Genomic DNA, 13063 nt, shown 5'->3' with positions numbered 1-13063 from the left:
GGATCTCTGTGAGTTCAAAGACAGCCAAGGCTACACGGAGAAACCCTGTCTCAAAAAAAAAAATGATGGTGATGATGATGATAATAATACTTAGTTACTTTTTTGAAGGTGATAGTTTGCTTGAGTTAAATAAAGAAAAGTTTTGGGGCTAGAGAGATTCCTCAGTGGTTAAGAGCATGTGCTGTTCCTGCAAAGGATGCTGGTTCAGTTTTCAGCCACCAGTGGTGACCACTCCATCTCATTACTCAGCTAGCTTCTTCAGGCACCACGGTATACATACTTACACACAGGCAGAGTGCTTGTACACATAAGATAGGTTTTTTAAAAAAGTTCTGTGTTGAACATTTGCAATCCCCGCATTTTGAGATACTGAAGCAGAAACACTGTTGGCCAGAGTGAAACTCTGTCCTGTGCTGACATGTACAATGTCTGCGTCCCTGTCCATTTTCATAGTAGTCAGGACCTCCAGAGAAGAGTCTATTTAAGGGGAGGGGGAGAAAGAAGAAGAAAGGGGAAAAAGCACAAAGCACAAAACTCAAGAGGTTTTGGATCTCCTGATTATAATGACCTGTGTTAGCAGTTCGGTTCCAGTGTGTAAGGGAGCAGCAGTGTGGATGTGTGTGCACACATGCATGTGCATAAACTCCTACCCTTGTACACACCTTTAGTTTCCTAGCAAGTTCCTTTCTTCTGTACACATAGTTACCTACTATACACATTTGTGGATATCCACCACAGTATCAGATACTCACGTCTTACTATGTATGCACAGCATGTAATACATACATATGTGAGCTCCTGCATAGGCCTCTGGGTACTTTCTCTCGTCTTTAGGTGTCTCAGGTGAAATGGTGAGACACCTGGTGTCTCCTGAGCCCTATACACAGGTGGCTCCCCTCTGCTCTCCAGCTCTGATAGCAGCTGGGAACTCTCTAGAAAAGTTCATATCTCTTGGAAAGAAGATCCTCTAGTACTACAGAGTCCATAGATGGACATTTAGGTTACTGTTCTATGTCACTGTCCGTGCTGCAAGTATGGGGCAAAGTGTATATTGAAGTCTACACTAGATGTTTTCAGTTTTAATAACAATATCAAGAGATTGAAGCTGGAGCAGGGTGCAGTGGCACATGCCTGTAATCCCAGCAGAGGCAGGCAGACCTCTGAGTTCAAGGCCAGCCTGGTCTACAAAGCAAGTCCAGGACAGCCAAGAAAAACCCTGTCTCAGAAAAAAAGGAAAGAGAGATTGAAGCTGATAGAAAGATTTACCAAGTGGTTGGGATTTGGGGTTCCAATTTTAGTGCTCTTTTCTGTTTCAGCAGACTAATTTTAGAGGAATGGAAAAGAGTGATTCATTCTTTATGGGAAATAGGAAGAAACTGAGAAAATGGAACGTTTAAACCTTGAGTCCTGGAAACACTTGAGCTTTGAGAGTCCTCACCAGCCCCTCCCGCTGCCTCCTCTTAAGAGTTCTCTTCCTGAAAACTCCTTGTGTTGGAGCTTGGGAGTTTTGGAGGTGGGAGGTGTTTGCTTACATTGACAGCTTTGTTGCCTTGGTATCATCTCAAAATCTAAGTAACAAGTCTTGTTCATTAACCTGAATCGTATGTATGTATGTATGTATGTCATTTTTTTTCAGGTTTCTTTGGGGGGGGGTTGGTTTTTTGTTTGTTTTGTTTTGTTTTTTCGAGACAAGGTCTCTCTGTGTCAGCCTTTGCTGTCCTGGGCTCTCTTTGTTGGCCTCGAATTTACAGCAATCCACCTGCCTCTGCCTCCCGTGTGCTGGGATTAAAGCCGGGCACCACCACGCCCGGCTTGTCATATCTATTTTAAGTGAAAATACATTGTACTTTTCTTTTGAGGAGTGAGTACTATCCCAGTGTTAGAACATGTCTTTAATCCAGCATTCGGGAGACTGAAGAAGTCATGAGTCTGAGGCTAGCCAGTCTAGGCTAAGTGAGACTCCCACAAAAGAAGGGTAGGCAGGTGGGCTGGGTGGACGGCTCAGCGGCTAAGAGCACTTACTGCTCTTTCAGAAGACTGGAGTTCGGTTCCCAGTGCCCGTATTGGGTAATTCAAACTGCCTGTTACTCCAGTTCCAGGGGATCCAACACCTTTTTCTGGAACACACACACAGGGTTAACACTATACTGCTTGAGTCTGAAAGAGTCTTAACTTTTTTTTTTCTTTCATTTTGTGATGACTTCATGGCTAGGTGAAAAGCTACGAGTCCTTGGTTACAACCAGAATGGCGAGTGGAGTGAAGTTCGCTCCAAGAATGGACAGGGCTGGGTGCCTAGCAACTACATCACTCCAGTGAACAGCCTGGAGAAGCATTCCTGGTACCATGGGCCTGTGTCCCGCAGCGCAGCAGAGTATCTCCTCAGCAGCCTTATCAATGGCAGTTTCCTGGTACGGGAGAGTGAGAGCAGCCCTGGGCAGCTGTCCATCTCACTCAGGTATGAGGGTCGTGTGTATCACTACAGGATCAATACCACCACAGACAGCAAGGTAAGACCTGTCAGCAACCGCCTGTACGTAGGGACTGGCTGCTCAGTGGAAATGTACTGGACAGGAATAAAGTAGAAAATCATTCTTAGTCTGATGTAAAAATAAAGTATTACCTCACTTTGTGAATTTGTGGTTTCTAGCATGTTAGAGCTTGCCTTTTTCAAAACAACTCAGTAATACAGGTTAAACATTAGAGATAATTAAGGCTAAACCATATTTGAAGTTGAGGAATGAGAGATGTATACAGGTTAGCTGTTTAATCATCAGCACATACAGCAGCTCACCAAGTACATAGAGGTAGAAGTTACAAGTCAGCCCTAAGCCTTTGGTAAGGAGATGGGCCTCCAGGAGAACGTTCACAGAGTAGCAGAGTTCGGAGACTGGGGGTTGTCACTAGTGTGAGTTCTAAGTAGATTCCCCCAGCTTCTTAGACGCGTGTATGTTAGGAAACTCCCTCTGAGTAGACTGAAATGTTAGATGGGAAGTGTATAGGGCTGGAGCGATGGCTCAGTTGTTGAGAGCACTGACTTCTCTTGCAGAGGACCTGAGCTTGACTTATAGCACCCACATAGTGACTCATAACCATCTGCAACCCCAGTTCTCGGGGGTCCAGTACCCTCTTTTGGCCTTCATGGGCACCGGTTATATATGTGGTGCACAAACATCCACACACATAAAACAATAGTAGTAATTAAATTTTAAAACAAAAATGAAACTAAGGACAGCTGTTGCATTGAGTGGTCCATTAAGTTGAGCCCCCTTTCGTCCCTCTATATGATGTACACACTAGGAGGGAAACATGGGCCTTAGAGCAGGCACAACTGCTGTGCTTTGTACTGTGTTTATTAACTCTTGAGACTTTACCTAAGTCTCAGTTTGCCTGGTGGTGGCTTGGTGGTGGTGGTGCTGATTTAGACAGATTTAGGGTCTCTGCACACCCCTGTGGGAACTTGTCATATAGATCATGCTGAGTGTGAGCTTGTAGCAACCATCCTGCCTGTCTTCAGAGGGCCGTGGTTATGATATTTATCGTCTGCTATTATTTTCATTTACTTTTGATTTTTATTAACAGTGTATATAGAATGTGGGTTTGTGCATGTGGGTGCAGTACCCACACAAGCCAGAAAAGGGCCTCAGATGCCCCTGGAACTGGAATTGTGAACTTCCTTGTATAGGTGCTGGAGACTCAACTCTAGTCTCTTCAGGAGAATTGGACTCTTAACCACTAAATTATGATTTCAGTCTCCTCCTTGTCTGTTACTAAATTCTGTTTTGTAGGATTACTGTAAGGACTAAATGACACAATTTTTGTAAAGTATAATAGCTATTACAGAATAGGAAATATATTACTAGTTTTCTTTCTCTTTTTGTACTGATGTACAAGCATAATGTGTTGTCTGTGGCCCAAGTGAATGGGACCAGAGTTTGTTATGTGAGAAGAGACCCGGCAGTTGTTGGTTGTTTTGCTATTGTTTGTCTCAGAGAGAAACAGTCAAACATCTTTTTTTTTTTAATTAATTAATTAATTTATTTATTTATTTTATTTTTTGGTTTTTTGAGACAGGGTTTCTCTGTTAGCGTTGGCTGTCCTGGACTCGCTTTGTAGACCAGACTGGCCTCGAACTCATAGCAATCCACCTGCCTCTGCCTTCTGAGTGCTGGGAGTGCCTGGCCAAACACTCATTTTAACTCCTGGTTTCAAAGACTTCAGTCTACTGCCAGTGACTCTGCAGCTTTCAGGCTGTGGTCAGACAGAACATCATGGTGGGCACATGGTGGAACACAGCTGCTCACTCACTTCATAGCTACCAGAAAGGGAACAGAGAGAAGATGCGTACTGATTGAAGCCTCCAGCTGAAGACCAGCTCTTTAGCATGGGGCTTTGGGGGCACTTTACACCTATGCAACAGAAATGTGCGTGCATATGTGCCAGGCTTATTCGAGAACATTGATTCACAGCAACAGTATTTTGGTAGTCCCATGCAGAGTGATTGACTAATAAGTTATAGTATATTGTTAAAATAGAGTCTCCTACAGAAACAAATGAACACAATGTTCTACACAAAAGTCCATAGGAAGCTGTGGCCTACTAGCTGCCCATATCACCATGTCTATTTGTTTCTTAGCATCTGAGGCTACTTTCTATTTCTAAGCAGACCCGAGCAGTTGCTACAGAGCCCTCTCTATAGCCTCAAGGCTAAGATACCTGTTTTCCATCCCTGTACAGAGAGTTTTTCTGGCCTCACCTATAGATGAGTCTCATACACATAAAGTTGATTGACAGATTAGTATTTGCCAGAAAGTTGTATGGAGAGGAGCGTAGGAGTGATTGCCGACAGCTGTGGGTTTTCTGTTGAGAATGATAAAAAGCATTGCACTGGAATTAAATAGTGGTGGTTGATTAGTGGGCCTTGTAAATGTACTGAAAGCTACTGAACTGTATACTTTAAAATACTCAATTTATAGCATGTGAATTATAGATTAATAAAGAGAACTGACAGAAAGCAGACACTAGCCAACACATACTGTATGGTTTCCTGTACATGCAGTTTTGACAGAACTAGCCCCACATGCTGGAAGTGGAAACCTTTGTAGCATTAAGCAGCTGGTGAGGGTTCTGGGTGCGAGTGATGCTGTGGGGGAGTTTATTTTGTAAAAGACCAGATTCTCTACTTAAAAATTATGTAATTTTTATATATAATAAAATGACTTCATTTGTTTGTTTTAAACAGTTGCTTATTTATTTAAGCAGTAGCCTGAGCACAGTGGCGCATGCCTTACAATCATAGTACTCATGAATCTGAGGCAAGAAAATCGTAAGTTTGAGACCAGACTAGGTTATATAGAGGGACTCCGGGTAAATTAACCAGTCAGTAATTAAGTCATACTCCCTTAGAGGATAAAGCCAAAGACCGCTATCTTATATAACACTTCTTTCTAATTATCACAAATTAGCAAGCATCTTGTTAATAACTCTGAAATCCAATTATGTCTCTGTTTTAATGGCCTAGACATTTAAAAAGGGTGTTGTAAAAATAAATACAATTTATAATTAATTATGTGATATTAAATAAAAGTTACACTCATACTAACCTCCCAATATATAAATTAGTGTCTGTCAGTTTATGTTCTGCATAGATTGTGAGGGCCTACGCATTAGCTTAGGAGGCAGAGCCTGAGTGCCTGTTTAATTCCTTCTCTCAGGTTCAGTTGCACAGTCTGTTTGTTTGTGTCAGGGTCTGGCTTTAGCCTAGGCTGACCTGTAAGTCCTGGTGTTCTTCCTCCAGAGGCTTCCAAATGTCCTGGTTTACACATTCTGCAGTCTTGCCGCTTAAAGATGTTCTGAGGACTAGATGCTTGATGTACCTGCAGCTGTTCAACATCTCCTTCGAGGCCAGTTTAGAAAGAGTAGGAAAGATGATTAACATTAGATGAGGCCATATCCTTTGTCCTGAGCATTACCACTTACTTACGACCATTTCTTGGGATTCTAGCAGCAACAGTATACACCTGTAATCCTTGTGCCTTGAAGGTGGAGAAGCTTCCGAGTTCAGGGCCAGCTAGGGCTGCATAATGGAGACTCTGTCTCAAAACAAACAAACAAACAAACAAAAAACAAAACAAAAACCCAGAACAGGCGAGGTGTGGTGGCGCACATCTCTAATTTGAGCTCTCTGGAGGCAGAGGCAGGTGGATCTCCGAGTTCAAGGACAACTAGGGCTACATAGTTAAGACCCTGCCCCAAAAACAAACACTCTTGTGTCTTCAAGTCTCCATGCCAGTGAAATGTATGCTTTTAAAAGTAATTCTTCTGGGCTGGAGAGATGGCTCAGGGGTTAAGATCACTGGCTGCTCTTCCAAAGGTCCTGAGTTCAATTCCCAGCAACCACATGGTGGCTCATAACCATCTGTAATGAGATCTGGTGCCCTCTTCTGGCATGTCAGTGTACATACAGGTAGAACACTGCATACATAATAAATAAATAAATTATACAAATAATCTTTTAAAAATACAGTAACTCTTTCCTCACATTTTTGCTTCTCCTCACCAGGTGTACGTGACTGCAGAGAGCCGCTTTAGCACCTTGGCGGAGCTTGTTCACCACCACTCTACTGTTGCTGATGGGCTGGTGACCACACTGCACTACCCAGCTCCCAAGTGTAACAAGCCAACCGTCTATGGCGTGTCTCCTATCCATGACAAATGGGAAATGGAACGAACAGATATTACCATGAAGCACAAACTTGGGGGCGGTCAGTATGGAGAGGTTTATGTTGGCGTCTGGAAGAAATACAGCCTCACAGTTGCTGTGAAAACCCTGAAGGTGGGTTGCTGAGAGTTAATCTCCAGGCGTCTCTGTGTGCACTGAATCACTCGGAAAGATCGGCGTGCCCTTCTTCAACTTTGGAACATTTTCCGCCCACGGGTGCCAAGCACTTCAGCAAATTGTGGTGATTAACTTAGTACTGTTGCTGACAGAGCAGCGCCAGATTATTCACTGCAGTGCAGCCCACGTGTGGAGAGGCTTGTCTCTGGAGGCTGTTGATACAGAGCTCAGCGTAGAAGTAAATTATAGTTGTGCTGAAAACAGAATTCTTCATGCAGTCTACGAATCATGAGCTCCCTATTTTGGTCTCTGCCCTCCTGCCCCTCCCCCTGTTCCTCCTTGCAGAGACACCCTTTTTAGTTAAGGTAGAAAAGACAGGGTCTCACTAAGATGTCAAGGTTAGCCTTCAAGTCATAATCCTCCTGCCTCAGCCTCCAAGTGCTGGGCTTCCAGGTGCCGTTGCCACGCCCAACTAGATCACCTCTTGTTTTTAAGTTCACACAAGTGCTTTTCCTGATCTTACTGTCTCTTTCTTAAGCCTCCTGGTATAAATCACAGAGTTGCCACACAGAGTGTGTGGCATTCTTATGAGCTCTCCTCATGGGTAGTCGTCAGCCCTGGTTACTGAGCGTATTCTGAATGTGATGGACACAGTGAAGCTTTGCAAATGCGCTTTGTTGTTTTGTGGGCAAGGGGCAGTCAAGACAGTGTTTCTCTGTGTAGCCTTAGCTATCCTGGAACTCTATTTGTCGATCAGGCTGGCCTCAAACTTCGAGATCTACCTGCCTCTTCCTCCCTGAGTGCTGGGATTAAAGGGTTTGCCGCCACCACTTGTAATGTGCTTTGTTCTTTCATCGGAAGATCAAACAAAACTACCAGAAAACTGAATTTCCATCTACTCTGTTATTCTTAGTTATTCTTCTATAGAGCATAATAAATTGTAGGCAAGTTTTTAAAGGAAATATGCTAAAATACTCAAATGATGATTGTTTACTTTTTTTAAAAAATATTTTTATTACATGTATGTGAGTGTTTTTGCTGCAACTAAGCCAGAGGAGGGCATCAGAGTCCTGTAAGTACAGGGGATTGTAAGCTGCCATGTGGGTGCTGGGGGCCAAACCCAGGTCCTCTCTACAAACATCTGGTGCTCATAACTTCCGTGCAGCCTCTCCATCCTCCTTTTACTTTTATAGCTGACGCAGGCTTTTGAGTTGACTTAAGTGAATAAGAGGCAGGTTTGACCTCCTGTCTGTCTTACTTTCTACTTTTCACAGGAAGATACCATGGAGGTAGAAGAGTTCCTCAAAGAAGCTGCAGTGATGAAGGAAATCAAGCATCCTAACTTAGTACAGCTGTTAGGTAAGAAGCCAAACCATACATTTCCTAGGCCATGCTCCCGTCCCAGGCCCTTGTTCTCTTCAGGTCGTGGTTTTGCAGATTGTTCTGTGTTGTTTTAGCACCGTGGTGGGATGCTAGATGTAGTCAGCTACAGTAATGCACCCCAGTGGTAGAGCACTTGCCTAGTAAGCATCACGTCCTAGTGAGGCTTAGTGCTACGCACACGTGCATACACACAAACATCTATCAGTGAAATCATTGCCTATGAAAACAGTTTTAGAGTCAGGAGGTCCACTTCACCATAAGCCTAAGTGTTGTTACTTTAAATCTATGTGGGTCACACACAGTTGAGGGGGAATGTGGGCACATACAAACTGTAGAAATGTTGGCCTTGCCCCTTGTCAGGTTAGTACAAGAAACTGTTTCTGCTTCACAGGCATGCTGAAAAAGTTCACTGAAGCTTCAGAGAACAGGATGGTGGAAACAGGCACCCTTATCAACAACCTGTTTTTAAGTTTTTGTTGTATTTATTTCATAGAATGTGGTGAAGATTGTCCAATTGTTCTTGGTCAGGTGTGTGTACCCTGGAGCCGCCATTTTACATTGTGACTGAGTACATGCCGTACGGGAACCTGCTTGACTATCTCCGGGAGTGCAGCCGCGAGGAGGTGACTGCAGTTGTGCTGCTCTACATGGCCACTCAGATCTCTTCTGCAATGGAGTATTTGGAGAAGAAGAATTTCATCCACAGGTGTGTGAACCTGGCTGTGCCTCTGACTAGCCACACACTGTCTTTCTTGACCTGAAGGGGAAGGGAACACTTGGCAGAACTTCTCACAGAGAGAATCCTTCTGTTAAAGTCACCAGCCTGGAAGCTGTTTTGCCAGGTCCTTTGCTCCACCTAGTGGCCACATTTTGAAAGTTACCTTTTGTCTTAGGAAAATGTTTTAAAGCCTTCTGGAAGGGCCCTATTGCTACCCCATTGTACTTTAAAAGAGGGATTCATTTTGCCAATATCTGTATTCTGGTTGTCATAAAGTACTGCAGGCTTGATTAGCATTCCCTAACCTACTGTGCCTATAGCACAGAGATGCAGGAGCGTTCACACCCATCTTCCTCGCCATCAGCTGGAGTAATGCAGTGGTCTCTTTCTCATAGAGATCTTGCGGCCCGGAACTGCCTGGTGGGTGAGAACCACGTGGTAAAGGTGGCTGACTTTGGTCTCAGTAGACTGATGACTGGAGACACCTACACTGCTCATGCTGGAGCCAAGTTCCCTATTAAGTGGACCGCGCCCGAGAGTCTGGCCTACAACACCTTCTCAATTAAATCTGACGTTTGGGGTAAGGCTGACATAATTTCTCTCATGGATTGTTTTCTTTTCTTTGTACATGGTCTTAAATAATTTTTTTTAACATTAGCTGTGGCTGGCCTGGTGTTCACTACATAGTCTAGGGCACAGCTTGGGGCAGCTCTTCATCCTCGACCTCCTGAATGCTAGAACCACAGGCACGTGCCACCATGCCTAAGTAATTCCTTTAGTTTTTCAGCATTTTTATGGTACTCAAATTTTTGAAAAAGTAAGTTGAGGGGATAGTGGAAGCAGGTGGGGACGAGTGTGGGTATACCTGTGAAACTTACTCAGGAGACCGAAGTAGGAGGCTCAGGAGTGTGGAGTGAGGCCAGCCTGGGCTATTTGGCACGTTGAAGGCCAGCTTGAGCCACGTAGGGATGGAATACAGTTTAGTGGTGGGGTGCTTGTGTAGTGAGTACAAGACGCTGGGTCAATCCCCAGCACAGGTTACGTGTAGCAACAAGGAAAAGGCTGTTAGGGCCACCACTGGGGTATGGGAGTGGGTGCCTGTAGTTCCAGCATGCTGGATGCTCACGTGCTCAGATGCTTTGAGTCCGTAAGCTTGAGACCTGCCTGGACAATATGACGAGACTCTGTGTAAACAGCTAAAGACCGTGGCATGGTGGTTCCGGCCTCTGATCTGAGCACTCTGGAGACTAAAGGAATAGGAACACAAGGTGTAGAGGCCATCCTGGGCTATATAGTAAGTCCTAGGCTAGCCTGGACTACTTCAGAGCCCTCTTTACTAGTGGGAGTGTGGAGGGGAAGCCCATGCCTTGAAGGAGAGTCCATTTCAGACCTAATCTCCAGAGTTTTGTCATAGTGAACACACTATGTAAGTAAGGTCTGATGATGTTTCATTTAGAATTTGTCCTTGTCCTGGACCTAATTTCTACTGCCTGAGAAGTAGAAATTAACTAGAGAGACTCAATAGACCAGATCCATATAGAAATTTGGACTTGGGCCCAATAGAAATATTTTTTTTTAATCCCTTTCCACAGCTTTTGGAGTACTGTTGTGGGAAATTGCCACCTATGGAATGTCACCATATCCAGGTATTGACCTATCTCAAGTCTATGACCTCCTGGAAAAAGGATACCGCATGGAACAGCCTGAGGGATGCCCCCCTAAAGTGTATGAACTCATGAGAGCATGTAAGTGTTCTGCATGTGTGAGCTTTGAAAAGGAACCAGCAATAGGATGGTTAATGAAATTGGCACCATTCTGCTCTCCACCGTGTCATACTGGATCCAGTGTCATTAACAGCTATAGAGCTTGTCACTGATTGGCCAGCTGGCATAGTGTTTGATGGACCATTGAATCTTACTGGAATCCTGAGAATAGTTGTTGGTTGTGGCCCAAATATAGTGCCAATTTCTCAAAAACATTTGTATATTTTATAAGATAATAAGAGAGGAGCTAGAGAGAGGGCTCGGGGTAAGAGCACTGGCTGTTTTTCCAAAGGTCTTGAGTTCAATTCCCAGCAACCACATGGTGGCTCACAACCATCTATACTGGGATCTGATGCCCTCTTCTGGTATTCATGAAGAGGGAGCACTCATGTATGTAAAATAATAAGTAAATAAATTTTAAAAACACTTTGCCAGGCGTGGTGGCATACGCCTATAATCCCAGCACTCGGGGAGGCAGAGGCAGGTGGATTGTTGTGAGTTTGAGGCCAGCCTGGTCTACAAAGTTGAGTCCAGGACAGCCAAGGCTACACAGAGAAACCCTGTCTTGAAATGTTTTTAAGACAGTGAGGTGTTGAGTTTGTATAATATGTTTGAGTGATGTCTGCTTTGAGCTAGATATGAATGGTTATTGGAGACTGTGATTGCTAAAGTAACCTCTGCTGGGCTAGGAGATGGCTTGGTGGGTAAGAACACTTGCTCTGCAAGCATCAAGATCTGAGTTCAAATCCCCGTTAACCACATAAAAAGCCCATCTCAGATGCACATGTCTGTGACCTCAGCATCAGGGCTCTCAAAACATCCCAGGAGCTCACTGGCCCACCACCATACTTAGCTAAGTGGCAAGCTTCTGATTCAGTAAGAGACCTATGTCAAGGCAATAGAACGGTAGAAAAAGTTTCCCCTGGCTCCTACATGCTTTACATGTGGGCATCTAAGTACACACTCTATGCCTTTACTACACACAGAAAAATCAAAAAGTGGTCTCTTACAAATGAGAACAAAAGCATCAGAGTGCTTAAAGATACAGACATAGTAAGGTGAGTAGTAAATGAAAGCGTACTTGTGCTCACACATTACTGTTATGTTCTTATTGAGCACGTGTGTCTCATGCTACCCCCCTCTTACTTTTTACTTTATTTTATTTTATTTTATTTTTTGTCTTTCAAGGCAGTGTTTCTCTGTGTAGTCTTGGCTGTCCTGGACTTGCTTTGTAGACCAGTCTGGCCTTGAACTCACAGCAATCCACCAGCCTCTGCCTCCTGGGTACTGGGATTAAAGGTGTGCACCACCATGCCCGGCTAAACTTCTAAATTAATACACTGAATTTTTAAGCACTTGGGCATTTGTGGGGGCAGTGGAAAGGAGACAATGTTTCATCATGAAGCCCCAGCTGGCCTGGAACACAGTGTCCAGCAAACTGGCCTTGAACTCATAGTATCTTCCAGTCTCTGCCTCCTGACTGTTGGGATTAAAGGTGTATGCTACCAGTAGCCCAGCCAACTCATTTTAAAATTACGTTTGTTTGTTTGTTTGTTTATGAGTCATGGGTCTGTCTGTGTGTCTGTGTGTCTGTGGGCGTGCTGCAGTGGAAATCAAGAGAGAATTTGTATGTAAATTTTCTCATTCCACCATGTGATACCCAGGGATTGAACTTGGGTGTCAGACTTGGTGTCGATCACTTTTATCCACTGAGACATCTTACCAGCCCCTTAGTTACTTTACTAATAGAGTAAAACTTGGCATTTTTTAAACTTTCTCCCCACCTTTACCTCATTTTTGTGGTAATGGGAATGGGACCAAGGCTAAATAGGACCAGCACTCACACCTCCAAGGCAGGGTCTGTGAGGCAGGCACTCACCCCACAGTTGACGTGCACATGCAGTAACTGATAGGCGCACGCCATGGAGCTGGACCCATTGTGTGGTGTGCCACTGGATCAGTCTGCCAAGCAGGCTTTAAGTTCTCTTCTCTGCAGGCTGGAAGTGGAGTCCTGCCGACAGGCCCTCTTTTGCTGAAACCCACCAGGCTTTTGAAACGATGTTCCATGACTCCAGCATCTCTGAAGGTGAGTCCTGGGGCAGGGGTTGATGACGGGTGACCAGGGGCAGGGTGCTGATGTAATTTCAAAACTGAGAAGCTCTTACCTACAGTTTCTGACTACTTAAAGATAATAAGTTGACCTTTGGTCTTTCTTATTCTTGTGTTACTGCTTTTTGTTTTGTTTTTTGAGGCAGGGTTTGTCTGTGTAATAGTCCTGGCTGACCTGGACTCTGTAGACCAGCTGGCCTTGAACTCACAGAGATCCACTTGCCTCTGCCTCCTGAGTGCTGGGATTAAAGGCG

General features: G+C 44.3%; 1 protein-coding gene across 8 annotated transcripts in view; it reads left to right on the top strand.

The window, feature by feature from the left end:
• ABL2 (ABL proto-oncogene 2, non-receptor tyrosine kinase) overlaps positions 1 to 13063 on the top strand; it is a 91943-nt gene that overhangs the window by 67248 nt on the left and 11632 nt on the right. For all 8 annotated transcript variants that reach the window (XM_084772262.1, XM_084772263.1, XM_084772266.1 and 5 more), the window contains exons 4-10: positions 2213 to 2508; positions 6561 to 6833; positions 8111 to 8195; positions 8748 to 8925; positions 9333 to 9517; positions 10530 to 10682; positions 12697 to 12786. In XM_084772262.1, the coding sequence (XP_084628388.1) occupies positions 2213 to 2508; positions 6561 to 6833; positions 8111 to 8195; positions 8748 to 8925; positions 9333 to 9517; positions 10530 to 10682; positions 12697 to 12786 (1260 nt within the window). The remainder of the gene's footprint in view (positions 1 to 2212; positions 2509 to 6560; positions 6834 to 8110; positions 8196 to 8747; positions 8926 to 9332; positions 9518 to 10529; positions 10683 to 12696; positions 12787 to 13063) is intronic.

Source organism: Acomys minous (genome assembly GCF_964271855.1).
Source record: "Acomys minous genome assembly, chromosome: 1".
Lineage (NCBI taxonomy): Eukaryota > Metazoa > Chordata > Mammalia > Rodentia > Muridae > Acomys > Acomys minous.
Note: the sequence above shows the minus strand (reverse complement) of the source record. Positions and strands in the feature narration are given on the sequence as shown.